The 17,259-nt window shown below is 33.8% G+C and overlaps 1 protein-coding gene across 1 annotated transcript in view; it reads left to right on the top strand.

Annotated features, from left to right (window-relative positions):
* Positions 1-491: 491 nt before the first annotated feature.
* pde8b (phosphodiesterase 8B) overlaps positions 492-17,259 on the top strand; it is a 73,112-nt gene continuing 56,344 nt past the window's right edge. The window contains exon 1 of the mRNA XM_073824303.1: positions 492-1,170. Within this exon, the coding sequence (XP_073680404.1) occupies positions 889-1,170 (282 nt within the window). The 5' untranslated portion in view covers positions 492-888. The remainder of the gene's footprint in view (positions 1,171-17,259) is intronic.

The following is a 17,259-nucleotide window of genomic DNA, read 5'->3' as shown; positions in this document are numbered from 1 at the left end:
AGATTTCTTTGCCTTACAAATAGTTGTCAAAACAAAAATGCTACAAAATGCATGACGTTTTATAAGAAAATGTGACATGCTAGAGCAAAACTGCTCTGTTTTGGTTAAAACAAGCACTGGATTTAATTGTATTATGCAGAATAATGTTATGTCTACATTTGTAGGTCACCCTGCTGTCCAGATATCAGTTGTTGAGTCAATCACTAGTCTTGTTTATGCATTTGCAATTTTGCATGCTATTAAATATAAACACAGTCATAGATATCAATGTCTTCCTCGTTTAAACACACAGCAGCTAAAGATGAATCCACCATTATTCCAGAATGAATTAATAGGCAAAGAGAGAGAGAGAATGAGTGTGTGTGTGTGTGTTCATGGGAAGAGGGAGTCACTGATGTGAGTGTCTGTCACTGATGACGCTCGTGTGTCTTAAAGGACCATGAGTGTAAATTTGAAGCATATTCTCACAGTCTGATGCTTGTTATTTAAGAGCTCCGCCGTCGTGATGAACATACAGATGGCCAATTTCGCGAGAAAATGGATCGTTTCGTGCAGCTTGAACCTTTAGTGTCATACGCCAGGGTGAAACAAGAGTATAATTTGTCCAAAATGTGACATGGCACAAGCGCAACGGGCTCACAGTTGGACAGCCGAGGTGTCATCGATCTGATCTGATATGATCACTGATAAATAACGCTGCGAGATGGATCTCCGCTCCGTTTCTACTTGACGCGCACTGGAGGTAGGCAGGCGGAACTGAGCAGCGCGACCACCGGCCAATGTACCGGGGGAACGGCGGCGTGACAGCGGCCCGGGAGCGGCAGCGGCGGCGGCGGTCGTCTTGAGATCCGTTCCTCCGGGTTTTACGCAGCGAGGAGCGGGGGAACGATGGGCTGCGCTCCCAGCATCCACGTCTCGCAGAGCGGGGTGATCTACTGCCGCGACTCGGACGAGTCCAACTCGCCGCACCAGACCACCACCATCTCGCAGGGCACGGCGACCACCCTGCACGGCCTCTTCATCAAGACCGACGCGGCGGACACCATCCCCTCCGTGATCGCGTACCAGACCAGGCACACACGGACCAACTCCCAGCGGGAACGGAGGGAGAACAGCGGCGGACACATGTGCACGGAGGCCGAGACTCAGACCAGCAGCACCAGCGTCAAGGTATGAGGAATGAATGAATGGCAAGATGGAGGAAATCAGTTTTTAGCTCTTTTTCTCACATTATTTCCACCATCTTGCCATTCATTCAGTGTTTTAGAGTCATTCCTGCTTGCGAATGTTGTTGTGAATCATCAGCTGCTGCCAAATGCTTACTGTTTACTATTAACTATGTCTAGTTTGACATCTTTTGCATGTTATTTTGTCATTCAAATGGTTATGATGAGGATATGTGGATGAGTTTTGCTCATTCAGAAACTTCAAACAGGTGGGAGCCCAGTAAAGAACAATATTTACATCGTGGATGTACTCTTTAGGGGTATTTTTTTTTACCTTTATGATAACATTGATCAATTATGACTGTTGTCAATGAAATCATGATCAAATAGGTGTGCAAAATATTGCAGTTCCTGTAGCTTAAATAGTAAAGAACTGACTAAACGTATACATTAAATGCTTGGTTTTTAAGTAGTTAGCTAGCCAGAGCAAATTTTTATGTTTTCAGATTGATAAGAGTGTCACTTTGGTGTGCGCCGAAGCACTAAACTCTTTTCTGGACAGGTACTGGATATTATGAAATAAGTCCAATGTTAAATAAATATTGAGATTTATACATCATTCCACTGATGATCATTGATGTATGGTTTTTTAGGAGAGCACAATATTTGGCTGAGATACAACTATTTGAAAATCTGGAATCTGAGGGTGCAAAAAAACCTTTAAAGTTGTCCATATGAAGTTCTTAGCAATGCATAATACTAATAAAAAAGTATGTTCTAATATATTTACAGTAGGAAATTTACTAAATATCTTCATGGAACATGATCTTTACTTAATATCCTAATGAATTTTGGCACAAAAGAAAATTATAACCCATACAATGTATTGTTGGCTATTGCTAAAAATATACATGTGCTACTTACGACTGGTTTTGTGGTCCAGGGTCAAACCCTGATGATGTTTGGGAACACAGTTTGTTTATGCACCACCATAATGGTCCCATAAGGTTGCAGCAGTGCTCAACTGGTGGGTCGCGACCCCAAAAATGGGCCTTCGGTTTGTTTTCATACGGCTGCATTTACATTTAAGCATCTGGCGGATGCTTTTATCTGAATTTAGTGACTTATATTGCATTTATCAATCATGGGAATCAAACACATGATGTTGGTGTTGCTAGCACCATACTCTACTGTTTAAGATAGATGCTCATGGCCAACAGAGAAAGCATTTACATAAAGTGTAACTAACAACATTTCAATTAAATATGATAGTTATTTCAGATTTTTAAAGAACATAAACACATCCAATATATTTTTCATTTTTTTTTTTTTACATCAAGGCAGTGTGAAGAACATTAAAACACTGCTTCATTTTATAACTAAAATACAGCATAAAATCAAATACATGCATACAGAGCCAAGGGTATTTTTAAATGTCAGATAATGTTTTGTATATTATTTTATTTACACCTTTTATGCAACTAAACAAACTTTTCAAATGTATAAATCACCTTTATCTGATATTGTAATGCATGTAATTTCCACACTGTGAAACCTTCTGATATCAGTTTTTGTATGTAGTAGATTTATTTTAACACGGGTGCAAGTCAGATAATCATCAAGTCGAGTAGGAATTAAATTAGTGCTGCTGTCAGATAACAGGTTTGGTTTACCAAACAAAACCTTTAGCATATTGTTTTGTTTTAATGTTTGATTTTAAGGATGTTCTTCTCGACATATTACATCATCAGATTTTGTGTTGCAGATTTAGGTCGCCATTGGGAAAATTAAAATCAAATGCACAAGTGGGCCTAAGAAGCATTTGAACCCTTGGATTAGACATAAACATGTCTGAATGTCATTTTGTGGTCACTGTATCTGTAACTATAGGGTTGTAATCTCAAAACTCTGTTGAAACTAATAAATCTTTTTTTTTTAAATAAACTTTCTTTTTGAACATCATTCTAGTGTTCCTTACCAAACCATGGTGACTTTTTGTAAGGCTGGATTTTTCAGACTGCTTAAATATACAGTACCATTGAGATTTATTGTTGAAAAAGTATCTTTTTTTGTCTCATTCTTGGGATGTTATCTTTCGTTACAGTTTGCTTACATTCTGCAGATGATGTTGGAAGGCTGTTGACCCGAACGCCATAATTCCTGCCGTGTTTAGAATGGATATCGGCCTTATCTGAGTTAAAGTGTTTACAGTCTGATCGCGTGTAGAATTCAGATTAGAACTTTTCTCACACCGCAGGTGAGCACACTCTCTCAGACTTGTAATAAACACACTTTTTTGTTAGTTTCATGGAAGAATGATTACATTTCCCTGTCAGAGAGTGATAAAACCGTGGCTCATTTAGCTGAATAAAACCGACGGCCCAGCGTACACAATGGAATTTGTGTTACGCAACACAAATCAAATACTAATGTCATTTTAAAATCCTCCAAGGACCATTTATAGATCTGTGTATGGATTTATATAATGGCTTTTAGAGGGCGCTTTGTGTGCGTACGTTGGTCATCTGTCAGTATAAAAGGAGACGTAGTGATTTTGGTACGTCTGCCAAGCGTGTGTGTGTTATAGTCAGATGCTTGCGCCCTCCGAGGCTGGCGAGAAGCTCAATGATGCCATTGAAGTGTGTGTAACTCCGAACAGCTCTTTATCACTCACACACATTGTCATTGTGTCCACAGCAATGGAGCCGATATCCATTTTAAATTGAATGTGCATGCTATTAGGCTTTCTTGTGTGCGTTTCTCTGTCTTTGCGAGAGATAGAGGCCTTGTGTTAAAGAAAGACCGATTTTGTGTTTCTTTGTATGCGTTTGTGTTTGTTCAGGCCACAGAGTTTGTTTACCCCTCTGGCTGTGAGCTCTGCAGGGTGTGAACTATCACATGCAAAAAGGCAGATACACTCACACACATGGTTAGAGCGAGGCATTGTGGGAAGAGGTGCCCTGAGACATGTAGCGGGGCATCGGGGGTTTCGACTGACATGGGGACACATCAGTGCCACAGCGTAGCCTAACGTAAAGTACAATCTGATTGGCCCATGGGCCACGGCTTCCCTCGGGAGGTCAGGAACATTTAGATAACAGCATGAAATCGTTCCTCACTGATTAGCGCCATCCTGCGGCGTCTGTCCCATGAGTTGGCATCATCGAGTTAGCAAATTTCTTTGTGTTTGCTTTCAGGGGACACATTTGTACCAAGTGAACATCAAGATATCAGTCTATCTCCTCGATGGCGGGTTTTTATTTAGCTCCTCGGTGGTGATGCAGTGACGTTATTCTCTCTGTTAGAGAGAAATCCTGTGTATTAGTTCAAGGAGTTAGCAAGTAGTTTTTGGTGTGGAAAAAAGGTACAAAAGCTGTCACTAGGGTGGGTATTTTTATTTTTTTTAAAGTACACTTTTGTACCTACAGGGTGTGTTTTGGTACCTTAAAAGTGCATATTAGTACATAAAACTCATTTTAGTAGCTAAAAAGGTACTGCTTTTGAAAAGGTACTGCCCCATTGACAGCTATTGTACCTTTCTTTCTGAGAGTGTGCTTCGATCTGGACTAGCAACTCAAAAGTTTTCAAACTAGGGGTGGGCGGTATGGTAAAAATATCATATCACGATTTTTTTTTTTTTTTTTTTTAGAAATATCACAGTTCTTTGTCATGTTGGTTTTACTATTGTACAAGTTGTCTGAGCAGTACAGCCAAACTAATTTTCTCTGTTTTAAAAAACAAAACCTTACAAGGTAATAAAATGTCAAATAAAAAGATTCGCAGATGTTTAGGCCAAAGTGGGCGAAGAAAAAAATCTTTGTCATTATTTTATCTTTGTTATTAAAAAACAAGAACAAAGATAGGCTACATGTTACAAATACACATAATATTCAAATAAAACAAACAGTGCTTTAATTTTTACGTACAGTAGGTGTATTTATCAGTAGCATTTAAGAAATGTATTAACACTATATACTCTTTAAACATAAATTATACATTGAATCTTATTCAAGTTCTTCAGTCAAAAGCAGTGAGTGATTTTCCTTTGAGCTTTGTTTTATTAGTGTACTATCTCCTCTCAAGTTTTTTTTTTTTTTCAAACATAAAACATGTTGAACATAAAACTTATTTCATAACCACACAGTTGCTGGTCCCCAGTTACTTCCATAGTATTTTATTTATTTTTTCTCACTATCAAAGTCAGTGGGGACCAGCTACTGTTATCCGCTTCCATCTTCTTTTGTGTTCAGCTCATTTTTTGGGTGAACTGTCCCTTAATGACAATCGGCATTACGTTCAGCCCTGTCACTTTAAGAGCTGTACGCATCTGATATGCACATCAGTTTTTCTCTCAACTGTTTACTTTCACTTTAGACATAACCAATTGTTGTTATATGTAATCCTTGAGTGTTTTTGACGGTATTACCAAATCAGAGACCAAAGATAGCTTAGTCCAGCAATCAGGCGCTGTTTGAAAGGCTTTTGCACACTCTTCAGGTTTACGCACTCATGAAGCGCATGCCAGAACAGCGCGCAGACGAAATAACGTTATTTTACCAGAAAAGCTTTGAAGCACATGCATACTTTTGTAATTGTGAATATGTAGCACGATACTACGATATTTATTCAAAGGAGACATTTTAATCGTCTATGATCAAAAATCGTCATATCATACACCCCTAGTTCAAGCCCTAGAAAGTTTTCAGTATATGAGCATTTCAAAAACAATTACATGTATTTTCTTCATGCATGTACAGTAAACATATACATATACATGTATACAATTAAAAACATGTATGAGGGTCAAATTTTATGTCCATAGAAAGCACATTACATGTAAGTAAAGTGTCTACATTTAAGGTTTTGGAGAATAAGATGTCAAAATATGGTTGAAACAATGTTACATTGTCACTCAGTGTGTAACACTATATATGTAAAAATTCAAACAACATGCTTATTCTAAGTTGTACATATTAAAATATCTAAATGAATAAGGGAGCATGTAAAATTTTGTGTTTTAAATGAGTAAAAAAATCTTACTGACAAATAGGCAAAACCTAGGATAGTGGATAGTAAAAAAAAAAAAAAAAATGTAAAATTACAACTAATTAGTATTTGGGGTGAAAGTAATTTTTGGCTTTATATAATATGTCATAAATAGTTTTTTGTTGTACTGTAAATATGCCTGAAATGATTGTTACACTAAATTACATTTTAGTCTTCTGTGAATTAGGGAAAAATCTTTTCTCAGAAAAAACAAAAAACAAAATGCAAATTAAACAGATTTTTTTTTTTGGAGAAACAATAATTTAAAGCAGTATTACACTTATTGTTTTTATGCTTAAATTCTTTTTCGTCCTTGACCCATGAACATTTTTTTAAAATAATGTTAGTATTACAACCTTTCTGAAAGAAATAAAAAAATTATTTAGCAGGGATACGTTAAATTGATGCAAAGCGACAGTAAAGTCCTTTACAAATATACATAATGTTCTGTTTCAAATAAACTTTCTCCAGAGTTTCAAGTTTGTTTGTTTTTTTGTTTTGTTTTTTCAAAAAAAAAAAAAAAAAAAAAAAATTAAGAAGCACAGCTGTTTTCAACATTGATAAAAATAAGAAATGTTTCTTAAGCAGCAAATATCAGAATGTTTTCTGAAGGATCATGTGACACAGAAGACTGGAGTAAAGATGCTGAAAATTCAGCTTTGCCATCACAGAATAAATAAAATTTTAAAATATATTCAAATAGAACAGTTGTTTTAAATTCTAAAAACATTTCTCAATATTACTGTTTTACTGTATTTCTGATCAAATATATCCAGTCTTGATGAGCATAATAGACATCTTTCAAAAACATGACAAAAATATCTTCCAACCCTATTTTGAATGGTAATGCTCATATAAATATTTGTAACATTCACAAAAAATGTTAGAATTTTTTTTTTTCATATTTAAATTATATATTGATAAAATAAGGCTGTTTGTAAATAGAACTGATACATTGGGAATAGACAAGAAAATCACAAATAGCCAAATATCGCCTATTTTAATGGTCTGGCTGATAGTTTCACCACTGCTAAAGCTGGTTTATTGCACATAGGAGTAGAGTAGAAGTAAACAAATTGCTTCATGCTGGTTTTCATTGTCCGAACCAATCATAAGGAAAGGCAAACAAGGTTAACATGATACACAAAATAAATTTCCCGTCATGGTAGGTTGCAACCTCAGATTTCCCATATTGCGGCTGATTGTAGATGTGATCCGAGCACTGACCATCTTGATTATAGCGCATCTGCTACACTCGTGTGGGATATTACTTGAATGTGCTCTCAGGCCTAGTATGAAAATTACTAACTGGTGTCAAATAGTGAGTTTTTCGGGTTTGACAGGAAACTAAAATTAGACATTTTTTCTCCGTTTGTTCACGTGTGAGTGCTTTCCTTTCATTTCTGTTTGTGTGTGTGTGTGTGTGTGTGTTGAGGTTGTGTTATAGACTGTGTTCTCTCAGTCAGCGAGAGCAACAGAACCCCAGAGTAGTCCATGATGGTGGCATTAGTAACGTTGTTTATCATCTGGGAGGTTTTTGTAAACACTTGAAAGCATCGTGGGAGTATGTAGAGTCTTACAGGATGGGAACAGATTGTTTGAAATACGTTTAAATGTGAAACATTCCAGTTTACAAGCTGGACACACCAAGAGCAGCTCTGCGAACAGACAGCAAGAGCCACAATCTTGAGTTTATTCTTTTTATTAGGATGCAAGATTGGGGGGAGGTACTGTAAAACTTTATTTTCTCAGACTACAAGCTGTTTATAATTACTAGTGGTTAAACTACAGCCAAGCTACTCTTTTTTTTCTTTTTTTTTTAAGTAAATATTATGATTAATAATTAATTGCATACAAAATAAAAGTTTGTGTTACATAACATATGTCTTAAGTAGCACAGGTATATTTGTAGCAATAGGCAACAATACATTGTATGGGTCAAAATGATCGATTTTTCTTTTATGCCAAAAATCATTAGGATATTAAGTAAAGATCCTGTTCCGTGAAGATATTTTGTAAGTTTCTGACTGTAGATGTATCAAAACTTAATTTTTGATTAGTAATATGCATTGCTAAGAACTGCATTTGGACAACTTTAAAGGTGATTTTCTCAATATTTGAATTTTTTTGCACCCTCAGATCCTAGAGTTTCAAATAGTTGTATCTCAGCCAAATATTGTCCTGTCCTAACAAACTATACATCAATAGAAAGCTTATTTGTATATTATGTATACATTTCAATTTCAAATATTTTATATACATTTAATAAATAAATGTAATGTATATTTATATTTATATATATTGCAAATAATATATATGAAAATGAATATGATTACATATATACATGTGTGTGTGCGTCTGTGTGTGTGCGTGTGTGTGTGTGTGTGTGTGTACTGTGTGTGTATATATATATATACACAGCACACGCACATATGTTATGTAATATACTTTTATTTTGGATGCAAATAATCGTGAAAAATCGATTTGACAGCATAATTTTATATATACATATTGTATATTATATGTATAATTGCTTTAAAATATAAAAAAAATGCATAAGTGTATGCATTAAACTGAGTTTAAAATTGTGCATGTCAAAATTTTGCTATTAAAAAAGGCAAAACATGCAGTTCAGAGAATAAGCAAATAGTTTAATTTACATGAACTATCTGAATGAACTAAAAATTTACTAAAATTATTTCTCTAAATGTTTTTTTTTCCTGGAAATAATAAACTTATATAAAAAACTAACTTCGTTAATTGTCATAGTTGTTCATAATAAGCGTTGTTTTAGTATTATGTATGTACTATTTATTAATTATTACTGTATACAGTTATTAATAATTAATAGTAGTTCATATTATATCCTTTTTTAAATTTCTTAAATTTTTTCAGTTTCAGTAATTTTAGTACTTCAACTTAAACTTATTTCAGTTAACTGACTAGGGGTGTAAATATTAATCGATTCGTATCGATGCATCGATTATGCAGCCGCCGATTCAATGCATCGATTCGTTCGCAAGAATATCGATTAATGTGTTTATTTTGCCGCCTGTTTGTTCACTTGTCTATTTTTAGAATCCGTTCCGACCTTTCTTTTACTGTCTGCTCCGATGTATTAAGCGTACTACCTACTCCTAAGCTGCGGGTGGCACTAACCTCACTGTCTTCTTCTTCACACGCGTTACTTTCGTTTCACAGTCCATCTATGATGTTGTTCATGTTCACAGACCTCACATTGTTGTCTGACTTTCAAGAGCGATGATTTTGAACTAATTTTGTGGAGTAGTATTCTATTTGCAGTTCATCTACTGCAGAGGATGTGTGACCATTACCTCTTAATAAGATGAAAATTGTATTTTCAAAATGTAACCAATTTTGTATGAAAGAAACTTTTTTAAAACGATGAATAGGCTAATTGGCCATAGAAGACCTGCACTATAAGTTTTTTTTTTTTCTTATTACAATTTATCTGATTGCACTTTGTAGATGCAGTAACTTATATTTGCTGTTCTATTTGCAGTGCATTGAGCACAACTGCTTTAGTGGAACATACACATTATGTGAATAGAATACTGTTTCTGTATTCTCAATAAAAGGCAAATTATTTACTATTTTTGTTGATTTATTTGAAACTTAATAGATATCATGTAAAAAATATCTAATATTGAATCGAATCGGATCGAATCGCATCGTATCACAGGGAATTCTGAAGTATCGAAAATAATCGAATCGTTGGCTTAAGAAATCGGTATCGTATCGAATCGTCTTGAAGGCTCCGATTTACACCCCTATAACTGACAAGACGGCACTTTATTTTTTTTAAGATTAGGTTTGTATAATATTTATATTTTGTTTCGACATTATTTAAATTCTTTAAACAATTTTTACTAGTATTAGTTTTGATTTAGTGCTGATGTATTTGTAAGTGTATACCTGAGGTGACCCTGTTGTTTTTTTTCTATTTATTTGTTGAGTGGGATATTGGTTTTGCTGTGGGTGTTGATGTTGTTTAACACAAGTCATAACTGCACACAGCTAGAGAATCACAATCCTCTCATTTTTATCACACATTCCCGCTCCTAATTTATTACTCTGTCTGTGTCATCAGACATCTTATTGTCCCTGTTTATCTACTAATGACCATCTGTTTCCCCCTCAACCAGCATCTCTCTCTCTCTCTTTCTCCTCTCCTGTCTCTCTCACATTCTCGCTGGCTGTTAATAATATCCATTGAACAGAGACTCCATCCCTGAAACCTGTCTGCAGTTTATCCTTAATGAAACAAAAACAGAGAAAGTGAAAACAAAGAAAGTGAAAAGTGTGAAATTGGAAAACCAGACTGTCTTTAGGTGAAATTACAGTTTTTTTTTTATTTTATTTAGAGTTCGAAAGGAGTCTAATCAAATTTGAATCGTAGGGCATGGCAGGACTGAAACGCTGTCTAAGCTGTTCACCAATTGCAATGCAGTGGGACTGCTAACCAATCACAACACATTTTGTTTTTTGGAAGCGGAACTTCATCAAACCCGGAACTAATCGAGCCATTTGTGCCAGCCCTGGGGAGAAAGCTATTGTAATAATGTAAATGATTTGAAAAATAATGCGTTTTTCGAACCACCCAGCATGAGAGCCTGTTCTAGTGCACCCCCAAAACAAAATAAAAACTTTTATTAATTAAACCCTTATTAAGATTTAATCTCATTGATGGAATGATAATCATGATTTATTTCACCTATAGAAATGTATTATTTTTAAAATGTGTGGTGCAATAGGTAAAAATTAAAATTGAGAAAAATCTTTTTAATGAAGCAAAATCATTTTTTATCTAGACAACGATCTATAGATGCATGTCATGTCATTGGCTAGATTTAAAGTTGGCTGTATATGTGTACAATATTTATAAAAAAATAATTTACAAACAACTACAAAGTCAAAAAAGGTCACTAAAGATAAACTTGGTCTAATTTCTGATTTATAGATTTACAACAGATAGATAGACGACATATTTTTAGATACCATTTTGAAGATTTATAGATTTTTGTTGTTTACTTTGGGTTTATATGGCTTAAAGTGAATTTGTGTGCATTTTGACCTTTCTGTGTTGTGTTCTGGTTGCCTAGCTCTGCATGCTGAGTTACAGCTTCAGGAAGATGAACTGATTATCGTCTTGATAAGATGGCGTTCAGCTAGTAAGCTATATATTCATAGATAACACTCCGTTTTATGAGGTTATTTATAGCCCATTTTAGAGGAACTCTTGAGAGAAAACTTCATCTCGCTTTACACCAATATTGACACTTTGAATTATACTGTATGTTTATCAGGACGCTCTTATCAGTGATTATTCAGTGATAGATATTCAGTTCATAAACTGCTTTGTGCAGTGGTAACAGTTAGTATTAGGGATGCACCAAAATGAAAATTCTTGGCCGAAGCCGAACAAAATTAAACACTGGGCTGAAGGCCGAAGGTTGATTACCATTTTTTCCCCCATGTATTTTGCCTTTTTTTTTTTTCATCATTGCATAAATTAAATAGCCAAAATGTGCTTTTTGCAGTTTTGTCTTACTTTTCAAAAAAAAAAAAAAAAAAAAAAATTACAAAACAACGATTTAAAAATATTTACTTAACACTGAACATTTTTAACATTCTTGTAGACGTTATAGCCTACCAACAAATCACAATTTAACTTAAAATTAAAGTTAGTGAAATAATATTCTTTGGCCATTTTTAAGACCCCCTTCTTGATTCAGGCATGTGTTTTTTAATGTACAAATAAATGCAGCCTTGCTGAGCAAAGGAGAAGATAATAATAAATGTATTAATGGAGCTGTTGGAATCATTATTATAATTATTTTTGTCTTCCTTTTTTATTTTATTTTACAGTACAATAGTACAATTACAGTGCTAACATTTATGAATGTTTTATTTTTAGCGGAAACCCACAAGAAGACCTCGGCCTCCATTGTTCGGTATAATTGTTCAGCCTTTTCGCTTATTCGGCCAAACGCCGATTATTTTCGGCCAAATAATTTCGGTTGCCAAACATTCGGTCCATCCCTAGTTAGTAATGTAGTAGCATTTAAAAAAACATTCTGTTATTCTGTTCCAAACCTGTAAGACTTTTGTTCATCTTACAAACAAACTAAAATATTTTTAATGAAATCCGAGAGCTTTCTGACCCTGCATAGACAGCAACACAACTGTCAAGTTCAAGGCCTAGAAAGGTAGTAAGGACATTATTAAAATAGTCCATGTAACATCAGTGGTTCAACCTTAATTTCATGAAGGTATGAGAATACTTTTTATGCACAAAGAAAACAAAAATACCAACTTTTTTTGGACATTTCTTTTGTTCTGTGGAAAAGCTTTTCTTAACTATTAAATGTACAGTTTCACAGTTTTTAACTTGTCTAGTGCCTACTGTCTTCGCTGAAATACTGAAAAATGTTTCAGACTTGCCAGTTATATTATGTTTTAATGAGCTGCAGTGGTTATGTGTTAATGTACCCTGTGCTAATGAGCATTTTTGTGCTCACACATCCTGTCATTCACATCAGCCTGTTTCTACAGCGGTTTTGAAAAATGTATTTTCATATCCCTCACTAAGGCATTCAACACAAAGAAATGATCTCGTTATGTAATCATACTCATAGCTCAACAATATGGATTTTTTTATGCGAGTCCAGTCAGACAGAAGTTTAGATTATTTATTTATTGCCCTGCCAGCATTTTTAACAAGCCCTACAGCAAAAATGTAAAATGCTTTTGTTTTTGCAGTATACTGTTTTATTTTTGGGGCATGAGCTAAGGTGGTTATGACTTTGTGGAGTTGTTTACTCTGTAGTTAGTCTGTCTACTTTCAGTTTGACCCATTGAAGCTGGTTTTGCTGAACATGATATGTGGACAGTATCACATTTGACAGTAATTTTGACTTGGAGGCACAGTGCAGTATGCTATTTTTCATAAATAATTTTCATAAAGCACAGATACATCCTCTTTTTTTTTTTTTTCCCCAGGACATGACCTGGATTTCTAAACTGCCTGAAATGTATGGGTTTGGCTTTGTTTTCCTGTTGTTTTCATACTTGGTGAAAAGAAGTTTGACCAATAGTATGCAGGCATTGTACAAAATCAACCAATCGCAGCCTGCGAGAAGCTGGGATGAACATAGAATGGTCAAAGCAATACAAATACAGTTGAAGTCAAAAGTGTACCTTGTAGAATCTGCAAAATGTTAATTATTTTACCAAAATAAGAGGGGTCATGCTAAACGCATGTTATTTTTTTTATTTAGTACTGACCTTAAGATATTTCACATAAAAGACATTTACATATAATAGTCCACAAGAGAAAACAGTAGTTGTAATATAAAATGACCCATACACCTAATTCTTAATGCTGTGTTCTTACCTGAATTATCCACAGCTGTTTTTGTGATAGTTGTTCATGAGTCCCTTGTTTGTGCTGAACAAGTCCCACAAATTCTTTGGTTTTTCAGCATTTTTGTGTAGTTGAACCCTTTCCAACAATGACTGCATGATTTTGAGATTCATCTTTTCCCACTGAGGACAACTGAGGGACTCATATGCAACTATTACAGAAGGTTCAAACGCTCACTGATGCTTCAGAAGGAAATATGATGCATTAAGAGCCGGGGGTGAAAACTTTTGAACAGAATGGAGATGTGTACATTTTTCTTATTTTGCCTAAATATTATATTGTTTTTTTATTGTTTTTTATGTAGTACTACCCTTCAGAGGCTACTTACATGTTTCCCAAAAGGCAAAAGAAGTTAAATTTACTATGATCTTAATGCATTGTGTTTCCTTCTAAAGCATCAGTGAGCATAAAAATGCTGAAAAACCAAAGAATTTGCGGGACTTAAAGGACTTTTCTGAAGAACAGCAAGCAGTTTAACTGTTCAGGACAAACAAGGGACTCATGAACAACAATCACTAAACCAAAAAAATCTTTTATGTGAAATATCTTACTAAAATAATTAACATTTTGCAGATTCTGCAAGGTGTATGTAAACTTTTGACTTCAGCGGTGCATATAATGTATGAGGACAGTATAGACATGTTAACAGGAAAACAAAGCCAAAACCTGGACATGTTAGGCACTTTAGATGTGCTTGTTGAGATGGCCACATGCAAATATATTTGACCTCTTTGTTGGTGTCAGTGAGTGAAAACTTTAAAGGGATTTTTGAATGATTACTTAACGACTCTGTACTGATGGAGAGCCTAGATAAAAGCAGCACACTGCATCACACGCGATCTTAAGATCACAGTCATACACTTGTGTGCATACATCATGTGTAACCCTCCTTCAGTCTCTGTGCGTGTCGTGTGTGTGTGTGTATGTTTACTTCCCTACACTTTGTAGCCATATTTATACACAGAAGTGAGCTAAATTTGACAGCACTGTGCTTAGGGGAGTCCTTTGGAAACACATACAAACACACAGTTATATATATTTATACACATTGCCATTCAAATGTTTGGGATCAGTAAGATTTTTTTATGTTTTTTAATGTTTTTGCTTATCAAGACTGCATTTATTTGATTAAAAATACAGAAAAAAATTGAATTTTGTGAAATATTATTGATATTTAAAATTGTGGTTTTCTATATTAATATACTTTCAATAGAATTTATTCATGTGAAGCAAAGTTGAATTTTCAGCATCATTACTCCAGTCTTCAGTGTCACATGATCCTTCAGAAATCATTCTAATATGCTGATTTATTATCAATGTTTTTTAGAACCTGTGATACTTTTTTTTCAGGATTCTTTGATGAATAAAACATTAAAAATAACGGCATTTATTTAAAATAGAAATCGTTTGTAACAATATACACTACTGTTCAAAGTTTGGGGTCAGTAAATCTTTTCTTTATTTCTTCTTTTGTTTTGAAAGTAATCAATACTTTTATTTATTCAATAATGATGTGTTAAATTGATAAAAGTGATAGTATATTAAAAAAAAAAAAAAAGATTTATATTTCGAATAAACGCTGTTCTTTTTAACTTTTTAGTCATAGAATCCTGAAAAAAGAATCACAGGTTTCAATAAAATATTAAGCGATGTTGCATCACAGAAATAAATTATATTTTAAAGTATATTACAATAGAAAACTGTCATTTTAAATTGCAATAATATCTCATAATATTACCTTTTTCTGTATTTTTGATCAAATAAATAGAACTTTGATGAGCATAAGAGACTTCTTTAAGAAACATTAAACATCTTACTGATCCCAAACTTGTATATACGTGTATGTTTATGCATTTGTATATTTTTGTAATATATTTTATATGATTTATTTCCTCATATTTTTTTAATTGTTTGTGAAATTTACTAGCAATTTCTAAGTGAAAATTGTTCATTAGTTTAAAAAAAAAAAGATTAAAAAGATCAAAAATAAAAATATACAAATATAAAGTGTGTAATATATAAAACATAATTTTATTATTTATGATTTCATTATTATTTTTGGAAAGAAATTCCAAAATAAATTAGCAAGGGTGCATTAAATTGATAAAAGTGACAGTAAAGACATTTGTAAAGTTACGAAAAAAAACTTTTTGAACTTTTATGTTCTTTTATGAACTTTTATGTTCTTTTATGAACTTTTATGTTCTTTTGAACTTTTTATTCATTGATGAATCCTAAGGAAAAATGTATCCCAGTTTTCTATAAAATATGTGACCCTGGACCACAAAACCAGTCTTAAGTAGCATGGGTATATTTGCTGCAATAGCCAAAAATACATGGGTCAAAATTATCGATTTTTCTTTTATGCCAAAAATCATTAGGATATTAAGTAATGATCATGTTCCATGAAGATATTTTGTACATCTCCTACTGTAAATATTTTAAAACTTTTTTTTATTAGTAATATGCATTGCTAAAAACTTAATTTGGACAACTTTAAAGGCAATTTTCTTAATATTTAGATTTTTTTGCACCCTCAGATAGATTCCAGATTTACAAATAGTTGTATCTCAGCCAAATACTGTCCTACCCTAACAAACCATACATCAATGGAAAGATTATTCAGCTTTCAGATGATTAATTAATCTCAATTTGAAAAAAAAAATTACCCTTATGACATATCTGAAAATAAAATAGTTTTTTAACAAACTTACATATTTCTAGTTCTAGTTTTATATACGATATATACTTGTCAAACATGTTTGCACTCATGAGAATGTGCTTTGTTTCTAGCATCTCCAGGTCGACCTACAATGGAGTTATCTGGCCAGAAACACTATCTAGGTGATATCTTATGTAACATGTGATAAGTAAATCTAAATCAATACAGCCGCAGCACTGCCGCTTGCCTACTGTCATCTGGGGGTTCTAAATATAGCGGGGATCATATTTTATCATGACCCCGTACTCTGTGAAGGAAGGCCTTTGTTCTGCATGTGGTTTTATGTCTCTGTGTGTGTTCGTTGTCCTCAATAAAAGCACATGACTGAGTCAAAACACACTCAATGTGCTGGGAAGAGGAACACACCATGAGAGAAAGAGAGAGAGACACTCGGGATGCTTCAGAATACAGGAGATGAAAGAGTTTAAGATACGATTAAGATGACAAAAGTAACTTAATCATATCTAGAAATGCAGCAATGTAATTTCATATTCGGAAGGCATCCGTCCTCTATATTCTCAGACAAGCCTCTTTTCAAATGGAAATCTGTGGAGGACCTGTTTGTTTGGATACAAAAAGAAATATTGAAAAATGTTGTAAAATAATGTATAGAATTTCTATCTATTTGATACCCTTCTGATTGACTTCTGAAGGGTTATGTGACACTGATGACTGGAGTAATGGTGCTGAAAATTCAGCTTTGCATCACAGGAATAAATTACATTTTAAAATAGATTCTAATAGAAAACAGTTATTTTAAATCGTAATAATATTTCACAATATTGGTGTTTTAACTGAATTTTTGATCCAAAAAATGCAGCCTTGGTGAGATTGAGGAAAAAAAAACATTTTTATAGTTTTCTAGTTCTTCTTATATA

This window comes from Garra rufa, chromosome 19 (assembly GCF_049309525.1).
Source record: "Garra rufa chromosome 19, GarRuf1.0, whole genome shotgun sequence".
Taxonomy (NCBI): Eukaryota; Metazoa; Chordata; class Actinopteri; order Cypriniformes; family Cyprinidae; genus Garra; species Garra rufa.
This window is presented reverse-complemented; position numbering and strand designations above follow the sequence as displayed.